This window comes from Chiloscyllium plagiosum, chromosome 20 (genome assembly GCF_004010195.1).
Source record: "Chiloscyllium plagiosum isolate BGI_BamShark_2017 chromosome 20, ASM401019v2, whole genome shotgun sequence".
NCBI classification, from domain to species: Eukaryota; Metazoa; Chordata; class Chondrichthyes; order Orectolobiformes; family Hemiscylliidae; genus Chiloscyllium; species Chiloscyllium plagiosum.
Window position 1 is genome coordinate 34,364,019 of NC_057729.1, and position 22,951 is coordinate 34,386,969.

A 22,951-nucleotide genomic window follows, 5' to 3' on the forward strand; every position below is an offset into this window, starting at 1 on the left:
TTTCCCCTCCCCCCACCTTGTCTCAGTCAAATCCCCCGAACTCAGCACCGCCTTCCTAACCTGCAATCTTCTTCCTGACCTCTCCGCCCCTCACCCCAGTCTGACCTATCACCCTCACCTTGACCTCTTTCCACCTATCACATTTCTGTCGCCCCTCCCCCAAGTCCCTCCTCCCTACCTTTTATCTTAGCCTGCTGGGCACACTTTCCTCATTCCTGAAGAAGGGCTTATGCCCGAAACGTCGATTCTCCTGTTTGTTGTTTAATTATCTGCTACTGTTCACAATTCTATGTGGCAGAACCAAAGAATTTTGATCTGACCCACCAGTCATGGGATCATGTAACTCTGGGTTCTAAATTAGTAACTTCCTGAAATAATTCAGTTAAGTTTCTTTGGCATAATATGACCTTTACAGATCTGTGGCTCCTGAATGAGGTCAAATTTCCTTGTTAAAAACCAACTGTGCTTAAGGAACCAAAGGCACTGCGTAGGCACTTGAATTAGTCATTGCAGAGAGATGTCCGGGAAAAGATAGGCTTGAATGTTCCCTGTGGGACCTGGAGGTGTATATGCATTTAAAGAACTAGTCCAGCAGATGTCCTTGCCTGCTTAGGAGAGTGGACTTGAATTACAGACTGCAAAAGTGATGGAGAAAACGTACAATGAATCCCATGGGTAATCATAACTTTGTCCTGATGATGAGTGTTAAAATTCCCATTATAATATGGAAAATCTCTTCTATTGCAGCAAAGCAACCATTGTTTAAAAGTCCCGTTTGCTAAAAGTAGTGTTCTGTTGAAGGAACATTTTAGAAGTAGAGAAAGTAATAAAGCTTTAAATGGTTTGAAAGTTCTGTTATCTTCAGAAGTTCAGCAATTTCTAGACCCATTATTTGTATCTGGAGGAAGGCTGTCAAGTAAAATGTCCAAAAGGCAAAGTTGGAGCAGAGTGGACTCAAGATGAATTTGCCTCAGGCTGCAGATGAATCATGTTGCAGGTTGTGGCGCAAGAGCAGTTCAGATTCTGTCTCACTTGTCCACATGCGCCTCTGAGCTTCATTAGGTCCAGCTTCTCACATTCTTTGACTCCCCTTTCCAGTGAACTGTTGACCTGAAGAAAGCAGTTATGCAACAAAATGAATGCATCACATTTGAGTTCAGAAGGTTTTTTGGCAGTGCAGTTTTAAAATTATTTAATTTGAGTTTATCTGTCATGTACAGAAATCCTGAAAATGTTGTGTCTGAGTTGGCTTGAATCCAGGATATAATAGATGCAGCCCTTACAAATTGGTTGAGTTTCTGGATTTCATGACCATGTACAAATAATGAAATGGGAATATGAACTCTTGAAAATTTAAACCCAGCTCAATTATTCAACAGACTTATTGAAAACAAGACTTATCTATATACTGCCTTGCTGCATCACTATTCGTGCTGCTTTTGTTAAATCTTTGTTGCTTCTTAAGCCCAGAATTTACTTTCTTGCCTTAAAAACCTTTTTCCTTCTCTCTGTTAAGTTTCTACACTGACTGAAAATTCGTCCTTGGTGATTACAACCTTTACCTCAACAGTCCCCTGCACCCTATACTCTGATTAAATTCTCTTGTCATTCCTCAATCTGTTCCTTTTTTGATTTTTCTTTTCCCCAGCCATACACTTAGCTCCCTCAATCTCAACAGCACTTGAAGTTTCCCTCAATAAAGGTTTTATCATTAATCAATCACACCATTGTTTCAATCAACACATATCTGATATATCCTGGCATATGTACCGCACTTTACAAACCAGTCAAAGGAACCTGCTAGTCTTGGATCTGTCCAGCAGATAAGAATATTTAATGCTGTTTTTGTGTATCTACCTTCTTCCTTACATTTAGCTCAGTATGAACTATATCTCCCCTCTAATACCAATATGGAAGTTCATGTATTTTTCTGTCTTTGAGATAAAGACCATTTGCATAGCTGCCTATAATGTTTCTTCTCTCTCTTCCTGCTATCAGCCAATCTAGTTTGGATCACCATCCCTTTGCAACTTTTCTCCAAGCACATCTTGCTCATTAAATCTATTTCCTCCTACTTCAATTTCATGCCCACGCTTGCTTCCCTTACACCATGGTTAGTTGTTCTCTTGGGTATTGTCCCTCTCCTTTTCAATGTCACCACCATCCTTCATCTCCACACTTTAACATGGCCTTCTATCCACCCTCTGTTCCATTGCTCTGTAGTATATATGTGCCCACTTCCCAATTCCATTCTCATCTCTCCTCCACAAGCTGCTCAAGGGATGTTAGGATTATTGCCAGACAAGGGGAAAATTGTGTGGGTACTAGAATAAAGATGCTAGTGAAACTGTGTTAACCTGTGTTATATTCTCCTAATAATACATCATTCCTTTAACAGAAACAATGTGCAACTTGCCCACAATTCATTAGTTGGGGAATCCAGAGATGGCACACAAATGCCATGGCTCAGTTAAAGAGCCATAGCACTTCCTATCCTTCACTTCCTGCCCAGCTAATAGTCCTGCCTTTAGCCTGTATCGAAGTTGGAACATTCTATTCAACTAGTCTGGTTTTCAACCTATCAATTCAATTAAAGTCATAAATGTTATTCTCCGTGACAGCGGCTGACCAGGTATATTATCAATCTTTTATCAAGTTGATCATGCCATCCTCCTCAACAATCAACCTTTGTCTTGCAACTCAAAAGAACTATGCAAGAACAGCTTTATACTTGCATGTTCCTAATTTCCACAACAGATCTTCCATCTTAATTTCTAACAACAAGACGGAAGAGTTCATAAGATTATTTCTCGTTAAAGGCAAGATGATCAGTTATCTTTGTCGCTTCTGAACCTCTGCTTATCATGAAAATGAATCTCCCTGAAATTCTCTCTTGCCTTCATGATGATCTTGCATTTCTGTCCAGTTTCTTTCTTTCTTTTCCCTTTTGAGTTCACCTTCTATCGAGTTCCACAAATCTACTGACCACCAACTTCCTAGTGCCATCCCAATGGTACCTGACATTGTAAATGACTCCCTTTCACTAGTTATTGTCCCCATTACTTTCTAAATCACCTTTCTTCTGCAAATTACTGATTCAAACTTTTATTTTCCTAACCCATGGCTGTCTCTCCTACAACTTCATATTTACATGTTTCCATCCCACGCATAACACTGACATGGTTCTAATTAAACTCCCAAATGTCATATTCTGTGACTAACTGTGGCAGTGCATTTTTGTGCCTTGTTCTCCTCATCCTCACTACAACTGTCGGTATGGGAATTGCTAGTCAACAACACTGTGGGTATACCTACACCACATGGACGCAACAACTCAAAATGTTAGCCCATAACCAGCACCTTGAGGGCAATTAGGGATGAACAATAAATGTGCCCGGACCTAGTCACAAATGTTCATTTCTATGAAAGAATAAGGAAGAATGAACATACTATCTTGCTGCAATGCCATTCCTTCACTGTCCAGTTTGAGGCTGCCCTGCCATAAATTCAAACTGCGTGCTTCTAATCACAATACTTTACTCCCTTTCCAGTTACCATCAGTCTTCAGCCTCTTCCTATTCCTATATTCCCACTCCTCTTCAATCAAAAAGTGGAGGTTTCCATACATGCATCTTCCCCAACAAAGGATGACCTGCTTACACTTCTGTAACATTGTCTATCTACTCTAATTCACTTCCCTGCTTTGTAGCCTCCATATTCAATTATTTCAATGTTCTCCTAACTAGTGTCTTGTTCTCCCCAATCAATAAACTCCAGTTTAAAAACTCTGCTCTCTATTTCTTATCCTTCATCCAATTCCACTTTATTATCACAACTGTCTTTATTGACCACGTTGACTCTGAAAGTCTCAAACCTAACTTCTCATCCTCACACTAGTTCCTCTTTCTCTAACATTTTCTTGCCCTTCAATTCTCCTCGCCTGCTTCATTTCTCTGATACTGACTTATCTGTTTCACCGTTCTCTTTACTCCTTGATTTTTCTTCGACTCCATACTCTAAAATACCTTTTCCAAGCCTCTCACCTTTCTCCATTCCTCTTCTCCCTCCTTAAAACCCACCTCCCTAGTCACATCTCCCTACAATTAGCATCTGTTCTTGTCTAACTGCACCACAAGAGGTGTTTTTCAATATTAAAAATGCTACGTAAATGTCAGTTGTTTGATTACCTCCAAGAAATGGTATTAAAAAGATGCAGCTCACCAAATTCATAATTGTAGGTTAAAAAATGAAAACATTCACAGTTCATGTCGAATGGTATGTTGCAAAAAGATTTGAGAGTGTCAGCCCTTGGATGATAGCATTGTGATGTCAGATGAAATAGAGCAAATCAGTCATCTTACTGTTGGAAGTGTCTTTCTATTGTTATTTCCTCAGTTACATTCCCATTACAGAAACAATTCATGAAGATTGACACATGATCCGAATTGAATAGGCAGCTATGTACCATGTTTGAGAGAGCACTGTGATCTATACAAGAACACATGCTTAGTAATAATTATATATTGTCAAACAAAAATGGATAATGATCAAAATGTTATCCAAGATATTAAAGACTTTCTTTTAAACCTACTGTCAGGCTCCCTTTCCAGAGTGCATTATGCATTTCTACATCAAACTGCTACAAATACTGGCACATCCCTGCAGCAGAAAGCAGAACAGGTAGCAATGCATAAAACTGTACTAATTTGACTGAACTACTAAGGACTTGTTTGGAATCAATCACAGCTTGAGGGCTGTTGACGTTTTGAACATGCAGTAAGTTGCTACAAAATGTTGAAAAATGTATAATCTGCTGATCACAGTTTATTTGTCTCCACTTTAAATATTTTCTTACCTTTTGGCTTCAACTCATCAATTCAACAGAAAGGAACTGACTGCCACTTCCTGCATCTCATATGTGGGAGAGCACTGCAACTTGCTGTTTCCCTATAATTTCTCCACATTTAACAATGATAACTGTTCATTTGAAATCTCCTTTCAATGGTTGTCCAGGAGTCTGAAGTTTGCATTCTAAGGAATTCTGGTGTCAGACTCATGAGTCTGTAAATAATCTTTGGTATGGTCACCACCACAACTTGGTATTGATACCAGAATTTATTCGTTTCATTTCAATTTCTTAAGCAATATTTTTGGTTTTGATTGAGAGTTTCGGCCAATTTCCCATTTTAGGAAAGTGTGAATGAGCTGCATCACCCAAGGATGTAATTTACAAAAATTTATAAAATTTTCACTATTTTCCACAGTGAAATTCTGTGGATGTTCTACAAACCCCGTGGCATAACACTAGCAGGTGATTGTCAGTTTCCACAGAGAAATGGTGTCAACAGTAGAATTTCAGGGTCAGCAGGTTTGACACTTTTCAACCACCTTTTCTTCACTGTTTGAAAAGTGTCAAGGGCTAATCATTAATATCTAGAAGAGTCTGCAGTGCTCTTGACATCTCTGGCACTCACTAGCTAAATGTAACTTCAGTCATCACCTAAGCACTAAAAAGCTTCAAATCATAGGCATTTCTTGTTCTGTGCTGCTGTCATTATTCCTATTATGCCCTGACTGCTGACGCTCTGACTTTTGTGCTCTATTCACAAAGGACAAGACAGCCCCATTAAGCGAATGATTACCTACAGCCTAATTTCAAACTTTTAGTGCTGCACAAAATGGAAATTTTAAAACTTAGAAATAGCAAAGCAGTCGATGGGAAGCTCCAGCTGCAACCTCAATTTAACACTTGGGGTTCTGTGAATTCAAGGTCACCTCAGTCTGAAGATATTACACACACAGTCATGTAATACACACCAGATTTAATAGCTTATGTGTCACGGGCAATGCTCACTGTCAATAGATATCTTCAATTTAGAGTGGAAGTGAGATAATGGCAACATATTCCCTCATATTTATGTTGTGAAGTAATTTAGGAGTAGAAATGCGCATTAATGTATGAAGATAGCCCAATTGATGTGCAAGATAGGCTTTATACATCATTTGTTAGTATGTATTGCTGAGCTTGAGTATTGCTGGGATTTCCTTGGAGACACCTCTTTGGAGGGTAAAGTGAATTAATCTTGGTTCAATGGTATCACAATTGCCTCTAAATCCAAAGGTTGTAATTTCAAGCACCATCCTTGTCCTCCTGAACCCACAATCATTCTGATACTAGTGTGCAGCCTTGAAGGAGTGCTGTACTGTCAGAGGGTCTGTCTTTCAATTGACATAAGCGAATATTTATCTTTCCTCTAGGGTGGACATTAATGATCATGTGACACTTATAGAAGGAGGACAAAGTAAATGCAAATGAGATAGTTTAATGGACTCTTAATCCAACAGCTGGATTTGGAAAATTGCTGTCCACAAGTGGACCCTTCATATCCTTACATAACAACAGTGGCTCCACTTCAAAAATATTTTGTAGGCTAGAGAGTGCTTTGGGATCTCTTGAGTGCATGAAAAGCACTATATTCAATGCATAAATGCAAGAATAAATTCATCATTCCTGTCCATTTCACTTTGTGTCTTAATTTAAGGTACATTAAGACATATTTCTGCTCCCATTCCTTGAATTCACACTGGCACAATCCAAAACCTAGATCAAATACTGAATTTCTTTTCCAGCAGCAAACAATGACATAACTGCCTTCTAAAGAGCAGCTGCTAGTGTTACAAGTCGTGATAGGTTTTCACATATTAGAACACTACATCATATTATATAATGTTATGCTGCTAATATGTGTAATTTGTCTTTATCCCTTTAAAATTATATTTTAATTACTATAAATAGGAACATTCTAAGATGGCTAGTCACTACCTGCAAACTGGTTAGACTAGAAAACACAGCAGAGAATAATTGTCTTTAACATTTGGTAATTTTCTGAATATAATGTGCACTTTTTCCCTAAAAGTCTGTCTAGAGGTTAGGGTGCATATGCACAAAATCAAAATGGGATTTTTTTGTGGCTGGTCAGCTACTTCTCTTTAGTACACTAAATAATAATGCATTTCTATTAACAATGTTGCATTTGAAATTCTTTCAGTTTCTAAGGCACAAATAAAACCTGTAATGAAACACTCTTAGAAATGTTTAGAAATTCAAAAAATTACTGCTACAATTATTATTAAGTGTAGTGTTTGTCTCATTTAATATTGATTTCCTGTGCTACTGCTGTGTTACAATGGATTTCAGCAACTCCTATCGCCTTATGTTTGAAGGCTGTCATCTAACATATTCTCTTCTCTGCCATAGAGCCAGTTAGTAATTTTCAACTCAAAACATTAATATGAAAGATCTCTGCTTATTGCTGTGAGAAATTTGCCTGCACATCACACCCTGTATACTGTAAATCGATAAACACTGTCAGCTCATTCCCTGTTCTTGAGTATCACGCACTGTGCATGAGCATGAGGATCAGCCGCCTGACAAACTAGGATGGGAACATATCCTTTAACTTAGTCAAGTTTACTCACTACTTGTACCAAAGTGCAAATTTGATTGCAGTATTTCAGAAGCTTAAGTACGTGATTATATGTGGTGGGAAGGCAAATGATTTGGTTGTGGGTTATTCAGAAAATTATGGTAATCAATATTATTTCCAGTAGACAGTTGGCTCCAATTTACTGGATTTCTGAAATTGATTCAAAGAATCAACAAACCACAGAAGATGCTACATCCTGTGTTGTTTAGGATTGTGACTCACCGAAAGTGAATGCAGTTTAAAAAAATAACTCTAATTGTATGCATTTCCAGAAATTGAACAGGGAAATATGTTTCTTATTAAGAATAGAAGAGAGAAACAAAATCCAAGCAGTTATTTTTAATCAAGACAGTGGAATTCATTAATTTAAGAGATTTATTTCTTTATTTTGTTTATTCAGTATGGTGGAAACCGAATAAAGATTTGTGCACTTTGTGTCTCTCACTGTGTCTCACACCTGCACACACACAACATGGATGCTGGGGAAAAGATAAGCACTACCGCAGTTAGGAGGTAGTGTGGGGGTTAAAAAAAAGAAAAAAAAATCACAAAAAATTTTTTAAAAAAAGGAAAATGGGCACATGGATTTCAATGGCACCTCATGATGTTCCTTAACATTCCCATAGAATATTAGGAGATGCTATTAATTACTTTGTAGTGATTGGCAGCCTTATTGTTTACAGCAAATCCTCTGAATTCCAATAAGGTTAATAACCATTTCTGTTATTAATACTTTTGCTGCAGGGTAAAACATCATTTCATATTTATGCTTGGGATGTTGACATATCTATATCAACTGAATATCCATTTGAATAGCCCAAGAAAGATGATGATGGTCCTTCTGTTTGAACCATTGCAATCTTTGCAGGGATGCTGCTCCTACAATAATATTCAGTAGAGATTTTTTAGATGATGGTCAAGAAGTACCAGTATGCCTCTATGCCATTATATCATGATATTGATATAATGATATTCCTGTACCTTTGCTTTTGCACTTCTTAGTGGAAGAGACCCCAGTGAATGAAAATACTGTTGCAGTGAGCTTGTGTATCGTTACAGTGCAATATGCATATTGATGTGCCTCAAAACTACTGTAACCTTAGCACCATAATGGCATGGTGGAAACCGATTTAAGCATCATAGATCATATACAATCTTTGTCCTGAATGGTGTAAAAATTCTTCCTGTCAAACAAATAATGTTAATTCCATCATTCATCTGAATTGAGAAATGTTAGTGATTGTTAGGGTTTGGGGATCAGGTAAGCCAGAGTATCCAACCTCTCTCCTGCTCAATATTAACCACAATGTTGATATGACTGGACCAATTCAAGTTCTGGTCAATGGTGGGCATCAAGATGATGTTAGCAGTGTTGAATATTTTGCCTTTGCTTATTATCTAGCTTGAGGTCCAGTCAAAATAGCCATTCTCCTTTGAATAATGACAATGAATACGTGAAGAAACAAGAACATTTTGAGGCAAACTTGATCTGTAAGAGAATGCAATGAATTTTCTTTTTTTTCTTTGTCAGTTAACTATTCTAATTCACTCGTGACATCATGATTTATATTTTAAAGTTGACGGTTTCATGTCTCAATTTAAATAGTAACATAGTGCAGGTTAGTGGAAGGAATGACCACCAGTAGCTAAAGGATAATGACAGGCATTCAATCAGTTTTTTGTTTTAAAATGTTAGTGGTCATTCAAATTCTGATATTATTTCAATTCAAACTACCAGATGATTTAAAATAAGCAATTTTGATTTAAGAGTGTATCTTGAACAGTTAAAGGTAGGTGATAGTATTCTCAGTGGTTGAATACTGTTTTAGTATTTAGATATTTGTTGTTGTCAACTAACCCTTTTAAAATATGTCTATCATCAGTTTTACAGACTTGTCATTTTTAAAGTCTCATAATTCAATATTTCAAATGCAAGTGATTTTGCAGTAATTGGAGGTTAAACTTAACTACTAAACAACTTTACTGAAAGACTTAAAGCAACTTAAAGGCCCATACCCATACTTCAGGCCTGAATCAATATTCATTCTGCCAGACTGAACCACTGTTACAAGAAGTTAAATAAAAGGTTAACTAGATCAGGCTGAATTGGTTAATTGACAGTTCGCATGTTTAATAGTCTGAATGTTGTGATAAACAGAAGGAAAGATGTTCCAGGAGAAGCACAGATTCATTTGCATACTTCCACTAAGTGAAAACACTGAAGAAGCAAACATTGTGAGTGCACAGTTTGGATTCATATCAAATTGTGATGGTTGTATTAAAGTTGTTATGCATTGATCTTGAAAATTTTGAATGACCTACAGAATGTAAGAAATTTCCAGACTATAGAGTATTTGAGAGTGACTCAGATGTCACTGGCATCTAGTAATGAGTTGAACTCTATATCTCATTCTTCAGGCCTTTGCTGATTAATTTGTTCCCACAGATGCTACAGTCCTCCAGGGTTTCCATGATGGGCATCTTATATCTTGCCACTTTGTGCAGTGTGCAGCATGAGATTAAGCTTGCAGTTCCAATGAAGTAACTCTTTTGGAGATTGTGAATAGTGCAAAGACGGAATTGCCTCTTTTAGTAGGGAAGACACTCTCCATGTAGGAAATCTAAGAGATTATGTACCTCTAGTTTAAAAGGATTGACAAACTTCAGACTTTCAGGAAGGGAATTAAAAAGAATTGACTTCCACCCAGCAACTACCAGTCTACCAAGTCTAGAAACAACACGTTCCGACAGAATTGTGAAACCACCAGTTTGCTTGAATTACAATATACAATATAAATAATGGGGATAAAAAGCTTGGGGGTAGATGTTGTATATGGTTCTAAAATATCAAGATTGAATGCCTTAAAAACCACCTCTTGATGGTGTCATATGAACGTCTGAGTTTAACAACATGGGATCTTGAGTTAATAAGCCCTAACATTTGGTGATCCTTAAGCTCTCTACAATAATATCCATCATATCAACATAATCTGTGTCAGCAGCAGCCCTGAGAAATCAAAGGTAATGCCTGTTAGATTAGTTGAGTCTTCCGATAACAGAGGAGCCCAATCTTGGATCCAGGGTTTTTTTCTGTAGAGAGGTCAGATTGCTTTGTGGTGAAATCAAATTCACAGCTCCAGGTTGGCTGCCTTCTCCTTCCTCTGCAGCTGCGTTTCCACCTCCTGGCCAAGTCACTGAGCTTTGAAATGGCTTGTATTTTGATGGATGAGGAGATGCCATGCCAAGCATCAATAGATTTTCTTCTCCCAGTCAGCAGTGTCAATGCCTCCACGCCAACATACAATAGACTAATACAATTAACTACAAGAAATTTTTCTAATTAGACCTGATATGATTTTCTTCCACCACAAGCAGGCCCTCCACTTTGAACATTGTGGCAGCAGTTCATATGATGTAGTAAGCTGGTCTCCCCATACAACTCCGCGTTTTGGTTTTGAACAAATATACATTTGTTTTATTCTTTCATGGAATGCGGAGATGTGAAGGCATGGTCAGTATTTCTTGCCCCTCTGTAAATGCCCTTGAATTGAGTGGTTTGCTCGGCTATTTCAGGGGGCAGTTAAAAGTCAACCATATTGCTATAGAGCTCGAGTCTACGTAGGCCAGACCTGATAAGGGTGGTAGATTTCCTGCCCTAAAGGGCACTAATGAGCCCGATGAATTTTACAATATTCAATGATGGGTTCATGGTCACTAATACTATTCCATCTAATTTAAATTCCATCAGATGTCCTGGTGTGATTTGAGCCCATATCCCCAGTGTATTAATCTGGCCCTGTGGGTTACTAGGTGCAGTGACACAACTTTATGCCACCACCTTCCCATAACCAGGAAATCAGAACAGGCGCACCATAGCCGACAATGATGGAAAAGGTGCTCACAAATTTCAGTATATATTCTGGTGCCGAAAGCTTGTTCCTAGGTTTGGATTCACACACTTGGCTCTTACAACTTTACTGTGGTTTTGGGCTAACTCTAATGTTAAAATTACTTACTAAGTATGATACATAAATTGATACGCAATTATTATGTGTGTGTCAATCAACATCTGTGGCCCTGAAAATTAACTGTGACAGTGGTATAATTTCATTTCTTTGGGCTTTCATTATTTGAAATGATGGATGTTTTTCCTTTGCCTTTTCAATGCAATCTTCCTTTCACCTTCTGTTTCTTTAGTAGCACTGTTCATGTTTAATGTGCCCAGTTCTTGTGCAATTTACTTTGCTGTCCTTCGGTCTAACTAGTTAAGAAGTTATGCAGTTTACCTATACTGTGCATTCATTATACGGATCTCTTGCTTCCCCCCTCTACGATAATGTCAACTTGCAATTTCAGTAAATTGCCGGTCAAAAACTTTGGAACAAGTAAATATCCAATGCCAAGTCTAAAGAACGGTGAACACTGTTAGGTGTCCTGCCCAGACAATTTTCTGGTGTATTATCTTGGCTGATGACTAATCTTCCAAGTTTTTCATTAGCTTCAGATTCTTTGTAACAAAATGTATCAGCATCTTTAATTTAGTAACAATCAAAAGAGTAGAAATCCAAGGATAAATCTTTCACTCCTGTTTATATTTGAAATAATTATCTAATGCAGCTTTGGACTGGATACAACCCTGTCTGAGAATCAGTTTGGTAAAGCAGCCGCACTACACTAACTTCTAAACCAACCCTTTTATTTCGATACCATGTATAGAAATTTTCTTGAGGGCTGAGCACATCAGCTATGCACGGGACTGATCAGTGATTAATAGAGAGGATTCTGTGAATTTAGCAGCCAGTAAATTGTCTTCAACATGATTTCTGTGTTTTAAATAGGTATCTCAGAGCTATGTATCTTGGAATTCAAAGCCGTTGGCACAAAGAACATGAGCGTCGACACTTTTACTGGAGAATGATGTTTGAGAGTGCTGACGTAAACATGCTGCGTCTGTTGGAGACCTTTCTTAAAAGTGCACCGCAGCTTGTCCTGCAGCTCAGTATTATGGTGCAGAGAAGCCACATTGGCACCTTGCAAGGTAAGGCTCAATAATTTCTCATAATACAAAAACATACCAGAAGAACACAAGACATTTTAGAAATCGGCATAGACTAAGTTTAGCCCTTGTTTTTGTCACCTTCACCCACATTTCACTTTCTTGCATAATAGATTCTCTTCTCTCTTGTCAGAAACTTAACAATTGGACCTTCAAATCATTTAGACTGTCACTAATTTGCTTTTGTTGTTTTCAAATCTTTCCCCTTTTACCTTGAAGAACAGTGAAAGAAAATCCACAAGCTGATTACACTTGGAAGATCACAATTTTTAAAGGTTATGACCACCTTTACACCAGTCCTATTACTGAGCAGGATAATTAGCTCCATGTGGTGTGAGGATGTTATGGGTTCCAATATTCAAGAGCTCAAGTGTGGATTACCTACACTCACTGAATTAAATTATCCTGTTGGATGACAACACAGAATTTAGCAGGATTTTCAGTTGACACTCACCAAGACCATCCGGTCTGGAATTCAAACTCCCGCACCCACTCACCACCCCAGCCACTGAAGTGACGTTGCCAGCATTAATCCAAAGTTTATTTCCCCTTTTCTGGTAATGTTCCAAAATACTGCTATCATTACAGTGGGTGGGGGGGAATTGTTTGACATTCACTCTTTCTTTAGGTTATCTTCAATATTATGAATATAATAGCTAAGCATTGTAAAATTGTTCAAGGAAATTGGATATTATCCATTGGTTTCTATAGGAATATAAATCAGATGGGCTCAATGACCTCATTCATCTGTACTTTGATCTATTTTAAACATTTAAATTTATTCCGGTCATCTATCTTAATCTAACTTTGCCATTCATTTAACAAATATTATCTGAATATAATAAACATGAACAGTTTTAGGATTAGTTTCATAGAATCATACAAACCCGACAATGGAGAAAGAGGCCATTTGGCCCATCAAGTCTGCACCAACCCTCTGAAGAGCGTCCCACTCAGCCTCCTGTACTCCTCACCCTCACATTTACCATGACTAATCCACCTAACCTACACATCCCTGGACACCATAGAGCCCTCAGCACCTGCCTACGGAACCGACTTATCCCGCACGGACTCCGGACTACGTTCCGACCAACAAAACTTGGACCCAACCAGGACAACCAGTACCTACAACAAATCCGAAGCCTCCAGCAACAGACGTCCCTCCGGATCCTCCGCTCCACACTTGCAGCCATGCGCCGCTACCTACATTCCCTGCAACTCGACCTACCCCAACTCAGGACAACACTCTCTCACAAACCTGCAAAGGACCTCTACTGTTCTTCATCCACAGAAGGATCCATAAACTAAACAAACAGTTCTTCCTGGCCATATCAGAAATCAAAGACTCCTGAAGAAGGGCTAATGCCCGAAACGTCGATTCTCCTGTTCCCTAGATGCTGCCTGACCTGCTGCGCTTCTCCAGCAACACATTTCCATCTCTGATCTCCAGCATCTGCAGACCTCATTTTCTCTCCTGCACTCCTCACCCTCACATTTACCATGACTAATCTACCTAACCTACACATCCCTGGACACCATAGAGCACTTTTGCATAACCGATGCACCTAGACTTTTGGATTGTGAGAGGAAACCAGTGCACCCAATGGAAACCCAAGCAGACATGGGGAGAATGTGCCAACTCCTCGGAGACAGGCACCCAATTGTACTTGGGTAACTGGCGCTGTGAGGCAACATTGTTAACCACTATGCTACCATTCCTGTTCAGGTAACATAATAATTATACTATTAGACCAATAATCCAGAAAATTGATCTAATTATCTGGAAATGCGACTGGGGCAGAATTTAAAAAAAATTAGAATTCATGTAAATTAAGTAAAAATGGAATAAAATATTAGTATCACTAATAGCAATCATAAAACCATAACATTGTAAAAACCCAACTGGATCATTCATGGCCTTTAGACAAGGTAAAATGCCATTCTTATCTGGTTTGGCCCACATGTGCCCCCAGACCTAGAGCTGTACAGTTGACTGTTAACTGCTCTCTGAAATATTCTTGTATGCCGTTCAGTTTGAACTATGACAGTAATTGCACTGAGAATGAAATGAGAGGACCCACTTGGTTTCAACATTGGCATCAATTTTTGATTTGACAAAGACATACCCAGTCCAGTCAACAGTGAAAACTCTTCAACACCTGCCTCTAGGAACATATGGCAAAGTCAGACAAATTAGCCCACTGATTAGTTAAATAATAGTCTGGCCTAACCAAATTCATTAAACCATAAATATCAGCCATTAGCAGCCCTGGGAATTCCATGTTCCATCAACAGGAAAGACCTACTAAAGGGATGTACAATGGGCGGGGGTAACCAGAGATGCTTCAACGTTGGCTTTGGTTCGTATGTTCATTATCAAAAGAGGCTCAATTCACCACTACTGGCTGGATGCTGAAGGATATAGACACCAGATTCGGATTGTGACAGACTGTGTGAGAAACAAGAGGAAACCAGAGTTTGTCCTCACCTATTTGTGGAGGGTTGTTTTTCGGATTGGAGGCCTGTGACCAGCAGTGTGCCACAAGGATTGGGTTCACTGCTTGTCATCATTTATATAAACGATTTAAATGTGAATTTGTGTGACTACGGTTAGTAGTTTGCAGATAACACCAAAATTGGTGGTCTAGTGGACAGTGAAGAAGATTATCTTAGAGTACAATGGGACCTTGATTAATTGGCCAATTGGCCGAGGAGTGGCAGATGGAGTTTAATTTAGAGAAATGTGAGGTGTTGCATTTTGATAAGGCAAACCAAGGCAGGACTTATACAACTAATATTAAGGCTCTGGGGAGTGTTGACAAACAGACATCAAAGATGTCAAGCTGCACGACATCTTCAGCACCTCTGCAGGTGGAGCACAGCGAAGAAAAACCTGGTCACGGGCAGACGGGTCTATCTGCTCAAGGATAGATTACCTGTTTGTGTCCCGAACATTCTCGGGTTAGATCCACCAACGTCAAGCCGGTGTTCTTCTCTGACCGCTGCCTCCTGCTGGCCAACTGTCACCTACAGGATGAGCAGCGGGCTGGTAAGGGAATGTGGAAACTGAACACAAAACTGTTGACCCCAGAAAACATTGAGGAGCTCAAGAGGGATTACGCAGGTTGGAGAACCGTGAAGCCCCTCTTTGAGTCCCCAGCGGACCGCTGAGAAATGGTAAAAGGGAACATCAAGAGGTTCTTCATCCTCAAAGGTGTTCAGTAGGTGACAGGGAGGCAGGGAAAACTGTCCCAGCTCCAGGAAAGTATGCAGAACCTGCTCTTGCTGCAGACAATGGGGTTGATGTCACGGAGGACCTCAAGGAGGTGAAGGCCCAGCAAGTCTCGCTCTTTGCCTCGGAGGCTTCCAAGATAATCTTCCAGTCCAGGGTCCGCTCCATGGAGCAGGACGAGACATGCTCACGTTTCTTCTTCCAGAAGGTGCACATAGAGAGCTCCGTGTTCAGCAGACTGAAGGAAGAAGATGGCTCGGTAACGTCATCTCAGGCTGACATCATGAGGATCAGAAATCCTTCTACGCCAGTCTGTATGACTCGAAGCCAACTGACAGCACGGCCTCCCAGTTGTTCCTGTCCTCTATCATGGAGGTCTTAGACGCCAGAACACGGGAGAGGCTGGACCAGCTGCTAACCCTGGACGAGCTGACCAAGGCTCTCGAGTCCTTCGAGAAGAGTAAAACACCCGGAAGCAACAGCTTACCGGTCGAGCTGTATTCTGCTCTGTGGGACTTGATTGGCCAGGACCCGCTGGGGGTGTATGTCAGTATGCTTCTGGCAGGTACCATGAGTGAATCCATGAGGAAAGGCATCATCACCCTCATCTACAAGCAGAAGGGGGAGAGAGAGGAAATCAGAAATTAGTGACCAATCTCACTGTTAAATGTAGATTAAAAAACCTTGTCAAAGGTCATCGCCAACCGGGTCAGGTCAGGTCTTATCTGGGGTTAGTGATTCACCCTGACCAAACCTGCACTGTACCAGGCAGAAAGAACGCTGAAAGTCTCGCACTCCTCAGGGATACGATCGCCTATATGCAGGACAGGGGGGTTGGACACCTGCCTCATCCTTCTGGACCAGGAGAAAACCTTTGACAGGATATCGCATACATATATGAGAGATGTTCTCTCCAAAATGGGCTTTGGGGAAGGAATCTGCAATTGGATCAGACTGCTCTACACCAACATTGTCAGTGCAGTCTTAATCAATGGGTGGGAATCAGATAGCTTCCCAGTCAGATCTGGAGTCAGGCAGGGCTGCCCTCTCTCTCCTGCCTTGTTTGTGTGCTGCATAGAGCCATTTGCCGAGTCCATCAGGAAGGATACGAGCTTGAGAGGGGTGACTATTCCTGGCAGTGGGAGCCTACAGGTTAAGGCCTCCCTGTGCATGGATGACGTCACTGTTTTCTGCCTAGATTCACTGTCCGTGCACAGGTTCATGTGCATATGTGACCAGTTCGAACGGGCGTCAGGGGCCAAGGTAAACCGAGGCAAGAGCGAGGCCATTCTCTTCGGGAGCTGGGCCAACCAATCCTCCATCCCCCTCACCGTCAGGACTGACCATCTGAAGGTGCTGGGTATTTGGTTCAGAGGGGCTGGGGCATGCCGCAAGACTTGGGAGGAGCAGATCAGTAAAGTGAGGCAGAAACTAGGCAGATGGGAGCAACGGTCGCTCTCCATCGCGGGAAAAAACCTGGTCATCAGGTGTGAGGTACTGTCAGTGTTGTTATATGTGGCATAGGTCTGGCCTATTCCCAGAATCTGTGCCGCTGCAGTCACCCAGGCCATCTTCCACTTCATGTGGAAATCAAAGATGGACCTGGTCCGAAGGGACTCGATGTATAAAGATCTGGGCAATGGGGGAAAACGCTGCCGCGGAATGCTCCAAGTAGTTGGACGATTCTGTACCACCTGTCCTTTGTGGAGAAATTAATGAAGAAAAACACCTTTGACCACAACTCCATCAGGAAGTGGTCAGCACGTAGTGTCCTTGAGACCTTTAGGGAAAAGGAGAGGGCAGATCCTATCAAGCAGTTCCCTGAGCAGACTGTCAAAGCCATTTGGCAGAATGCCTCATCACCAGAACTTTCCAACAAGCACCAAGGTATGGCTTGGCTGGTGGTGAGAAGGGCTCTGCCGGTGAGATCCTTTATGCACACCCAGACTCTCTGCCGCACTGCACGCTGCCCTCGAAGAGGCTGTGGAAGGGATGCGACTGTCACACACCTCCTTCTGGAATGTGCCTACGCAAAGGAAGTCTGGAGAGGAATGCAGTGGTGTTTGTCGAGGTTCATCCTGAGCAGCGCTGTGACGCAGGACTCCGTGCTCTACGGTCTGTTCCCCGGGTTGCACACCGAGACGAACATCAACTGTGCCTGGAGGATCATCAACTCTGTGAAAGACGCTCTTTGGTCTGCCCGAAACCTTCCAGCTAAAGGAGTTGACCCTGACTGAGTGTTGCAGACTGGCACACTCCAAAGTCCAGGACTACGTGTTGAGGGACGCGCTGAAGCTTGGGGCAGCTGTCGCCAAGGTACAGTGGGGAAAGGCCACCGTGTAAGATCTGCCTGCCTAAGAAGAACAGGGGGCCCACTCAGTCATTTGGGCTCTGCTGATGCCTCAGCAAAATACCAAGATGGTCAACACACAGACTTGTATATACAAATGATTAATTCAAATCTCTGTATGCAAAGAAATGGAATGTATATGTATGTATGGCATCACCAGTTGTATAGATATCAGAATAATTTTATGGATAAAGTATATTTTTGAAATACAAAAAAAAGAGACCTAAGGGTGCATGCTCATACTTCCTTGAAAGTGGAGTCTGAGGTAGACAGGGTGATGAAGGAGATGTTTGGCACACTGGCCTTCATTGGTCAGAACATTGAATATCAGAGTGGGAACCTCATTATGGCTGTACAGGACATTGGTGAGGCCACTTTCAGAATACTGTGTACAATTCTGGTCGCCCTCCTATCAAAAGGATATTGTTAAACTGGAGAAGGCGCATAAAAGATTTACAAGAATGTTGCGAGGACTGTAGGGAGAGGCTGAATAGGCTCGGGCTTTCTTCCCTGGAGCATCAGAGCCTGACGGGTGACCTTATTGTAGTCTATAAAATCATGAGGTGTGTGGATAGGGTGAATAGTCAAAGTCATTTCCCTAGAATGGGAGAGTCCAAAACCAGAGGACATAGGTTTAAGGTAAGAGGGGAAAGATTTAAAAAGGACCTGAGGGGTAACCTTTTCTGCAGAGGGTGGTGTGTGTCTGGAACAAGCTGCTGGAAGAAGTGGTGGAGATGGGCACTATTACAACATTTTAACAGGCATCCGGATGGGTATATGTATAGGAAGGGTTTAGTAGAATATGAACCAAATGCTGGCAAATGGGATTAGGTCAGATTGTGATGTCTGTTCAGCATGGATGAGTTGGACCGAAGGGATTGTTTCCATGCTGTATGACTCTATGAGCTCCATGATCACATTTGTAGGAGCAACTGCTGCACAGACCTCATGGGAGTTAAAAGCCTTCTTCACACTAACGACATTGTCCACTCGGGGCGGCATGGTGGCACAGTGGTTAGCACTGCTGCCTCACAGCACCAGAGTCCCAGGTTCAATTCCAGCCTCAAGCGACTGTCTGTGTGGAGTTTGCACATTCTGCCCGTGTCTGCGTGGGTTTCCTCCGGGTGCTCTGGTTTCCTCCCACAGTCCAAAGGTGAGTAGGTCAGGTGAATTGGCCATGCTAAATTGCCCCTTAGTGTTAGGTGCATTAGTCAGAAAGAAATGGGTCTGGATGGGTTACTCTTCGGAGGGTTGGTGTGGACTTGTTGGGCCAAAGAGCCTGTTTCCACACTTTAGGGAATGTAATCTAATCTAATATTCCCTCCAGTATTTACTTCAGTCTGTGGACCTCCAAGGTCCATCCACGCAGCAACTTCTGGACCCGATAGTCAGTGCACGTCCACAAACTTGGAGGAACATCAGAACAGCCACTCAGTATACAGGTAACACTATCCACCCTCCCCCACATCCCCTATGTTATGTGCCACTACCACATTGCTAAATGAGGTAACTCCTTCAGGTGTTGTACCCCATAAACTATTACCTCACTTGGCTGGACGCTGGTTTGTGGTGCAGAGAAATGCCAACTGCATATGTTCACTTCTTGTCCCAGCCAAGGTAACCAGAATGTCTTCTAGTGACCCTAAGGTTAAACTCAATGCAATTCATCTCTCTATCATGACAGAGAAATCCTCTGGGATTATGGCAACTTTAGTGTTGCTTTTCTCTTGATCATCAATAAACTGGGGTGTGCATTGTTACAATTCACTGCCTACAGTCAAAAATACAGAAAAATAAAAAGATATGGTGTCTACATGCCTCTGCCCTTCAAAAAAAAAGTATTTTGGAAAGGTGTTTCATTACAAAATGTGTTAATTTAAAAATAAAACACAGCATTTACATCCATTAATTTCTCCTACCCCTTAACACAACCTTATATGCTCTTAGCACTTCTTAAAGCTTTCACTTATTCCAACACTTTATGTTCTGGCCAATGCACCTGAAATTACATCATCTTTTACAGCAATGTAAATAAATACATTAAATAGTTGCAACAAAAGTCTTGTATTCCAATGAAGGCCAGTAGATTATGATCTGTGTAAATTAATATTTCCCCTTTTATGTGTTATACATGGACTCCAAAGTGTTAAAGAGACAAAAATTATCCAAAAGCTTTTTTTTTCACTGTATAGTACTACTTATGTTACTGATTTTAGTTGCTTAGAGAAGTACTTCACTGGCTTCTCTATTCCCAACTCCTCATCCTTCAATAAGGTTGCATCTACCTGCAAGTCACCAGCATAGAGTGCCATTTGACAGTTGGAAAGTTCTGACACAATAACCACTGGTTTATTTATTACAATTGCTTTCAGTTTCTCAAAGGTTGCTTGGCATTCTGCTGCCCATACCATTTTTGCAAGTTTCTTTAACAAATTTGTTAAAGGTACAGCTATTATGTTGAAATTATGAACACATTCCTGGTAAAACCTATAAGTTCGTAAAAATCTCAGGATTTCTCATTTAGTTTTAGGAATAGGGAATTCCATTAGAGCCTTTTCCTCTTGGCAACGCTTGTCCTGTCTTACACTCTGCCCTGGGTAAATTACTCTTGATTTTCAACATTCACTTTTAGCTAAATTTATTACTAAGCCAACCAAATATAATTGCTTAAACAGGTTTTCTGCTTGACTTACATGTTTTTATGATGTGTTACTATATAGCATAACATCCTCCAAATAAATTACACTGTTTTAAATGTCAACTACTATTTGGTTCATAAGCCTGTAGATTGTCACTGGGGTACTCATTCATCCATGCGGTATCACCCAACACCTCATTTGGTGTAACAAATGTGGATATTTCTTTAGACCTTGATTTTAGTTGATCTTGTCAATATTCCTTCAATAGATTAATTTTAGAAAGGAATGAGACACTGCCAATGCAATTTCCCAATGTGGAATGGGTACAATCTTTGTGATCGCATTTATCTTTCCATAATCTCTACAGAGTCTAGTTGATCCATCTGACTTAGGAACAACACTATCGGTGAATTCCAGCAGAGTGGACTAAGTTAAATCAAGTGATCTTCCAACATGTATTCACTCTGTCTTCACCTGAGCTTGTTTTATTCTGTACTCAACCAATAAGGATGCTGTTTTGTTCATCCTTACTCTCCAACATCCATATCAAGTCGAGCTAATGTTGTATATCCAGACATATCTCTACACATCACTTAATACTTACTCAGTAGTCTTACGATATCCTCTTGTTTTCTTTATCTAAATATGAGAAGACAATTCTGTCTTCTAACTGTTCCAATATTTCTGTGTTAACTAGGAGGAGGCTCACTTTGAGAAACTTTCTACCTCCTTTTACTTTACTGCTATTGTCTCTGTCATCTTTCACCTCTGCTTACCACCTGACCAACTTGTTCCTCCTTATCCTTTTCCTTATGTTAATACCTTTTCAATGTGCTTATGTGATACAACTAATTCTTCTTTCTATGATCAGGAGTATTTCACTTTAATAACTTTCCTAATTACTTTGTATGGACCACTGCCACTTTTAAAGATTCACTTTGCAAAGGCAACAAAACTAATACTACATTTCCCACTTGAAATGTTCTACTTGCTGAATGTTTATCTGTCAATTCATTTTCATCTTTCAAATATTCTTGTGCTACCTTCTATGCTCCTGTGGGTCTTCAAAAGTGAACATGTAATCCAACATTGAGGATTTGTCTTTGCTTCATGAATTTCTCCCTTATCAATTTTAAGGGACCGCAAGGAATTTCTAGCAGTAAATAGTAAGAATTCTAATCCTTTGACCTACTATTGTGGATATTCATGACAGTATGCCTTTATCGTGGGTTTGACAGTCCGATGGTACCTCTGTGTTTGTGAATGATATGCAGTTTCCTTCAATTATTTAATACCCAAGCTGCTAATGTTCTCCAGAAAACTTTAGGCACACAGCTAGAACCTTGACCAGACTGTATCTCATTCGGTAGTCCATAACAAATAAAACAAACCTTGTTAACTTTTCCACTATGGATCCTAGCTGTAACTGTCCTTAAAGGAATAGCTTCTGTCAATCAGGTTGTCATATCCATCATTGTAAGGAACCACTGATAACCTGCTTTTATTTGTTTTCATTAATGGTTAGACATAATTTATTCATATTCACCTGAATAGTTCTTCAAAGACTCTTATGTGTATGGAAGGTACTAAGGGTAACTAGAGAGAGAACAGGGCCCCTCAAAGATCATCAAGACAGCCTTTGTGTGGAGCCGCAGAAAATGAGGGAGATATTAAACAAGTATTTTGCATCAGTATTTACTGTGGAAAAGGACATGGAAGATATAGAATGTAGGGAAATAGATGGTGACATCTTGAAAAATGTCCATGTTACAGAGGAGGAAGTGCTGGATGCCTTGAAACGCATAAAGGTGGATAAATCCCCAGGACCTGATCAGGTGTACCCGAGAACTCTGTGGGAAGCTAAGAAAGGGATTGCTGGGCCTCTTACTGAGATATTTGTATCATCGATAGTCACAGATGACGTGCCAGAAGACTGGAGGTTGGCTAACATGGTTCCACTGTTTAAGAAGGGTGGTAAGGATAAGCCAGGGAACTATAGACCAGTGAGCCTGACACTGGTGGTGAGCAAGATGTTGGAGGGAATCCTGAGGGACAGGATATACATGTATTTGGAAAGGCAAGGACTGATTAGGGATAGTCAACATGGCTTTGTGCATGGGAAATCATGTGTCACAAACTTGATTGAGTTTTTTGAAGAAGTTACAAAGAGGATTGATGTGGGCAGAG

General features: G+C 40.5%; 1 protein-coding gene across 1 annotated transcript in view; it reads left to right on the plus strand.

The window, feature by feature from the left end:
- The window catches only part of LOC122560160 (XK-related protein 7-like), a 195,321-nt gene that overhangs the window by 145,620 nt on the left and 26,750 nt on the right, over nt 1-22,951 (plus strand). The window contains exon 2 of the mRNA XM_043710492.1: nt 12,326-12,525. Within this exon, the coding sequence (XP_043566427.1) occupies nt 12,326-12,525 (200 nt within the window). The remainder of the gene's footprint in view (nt 1-12,325; nt 12,526-22,951) is intronic.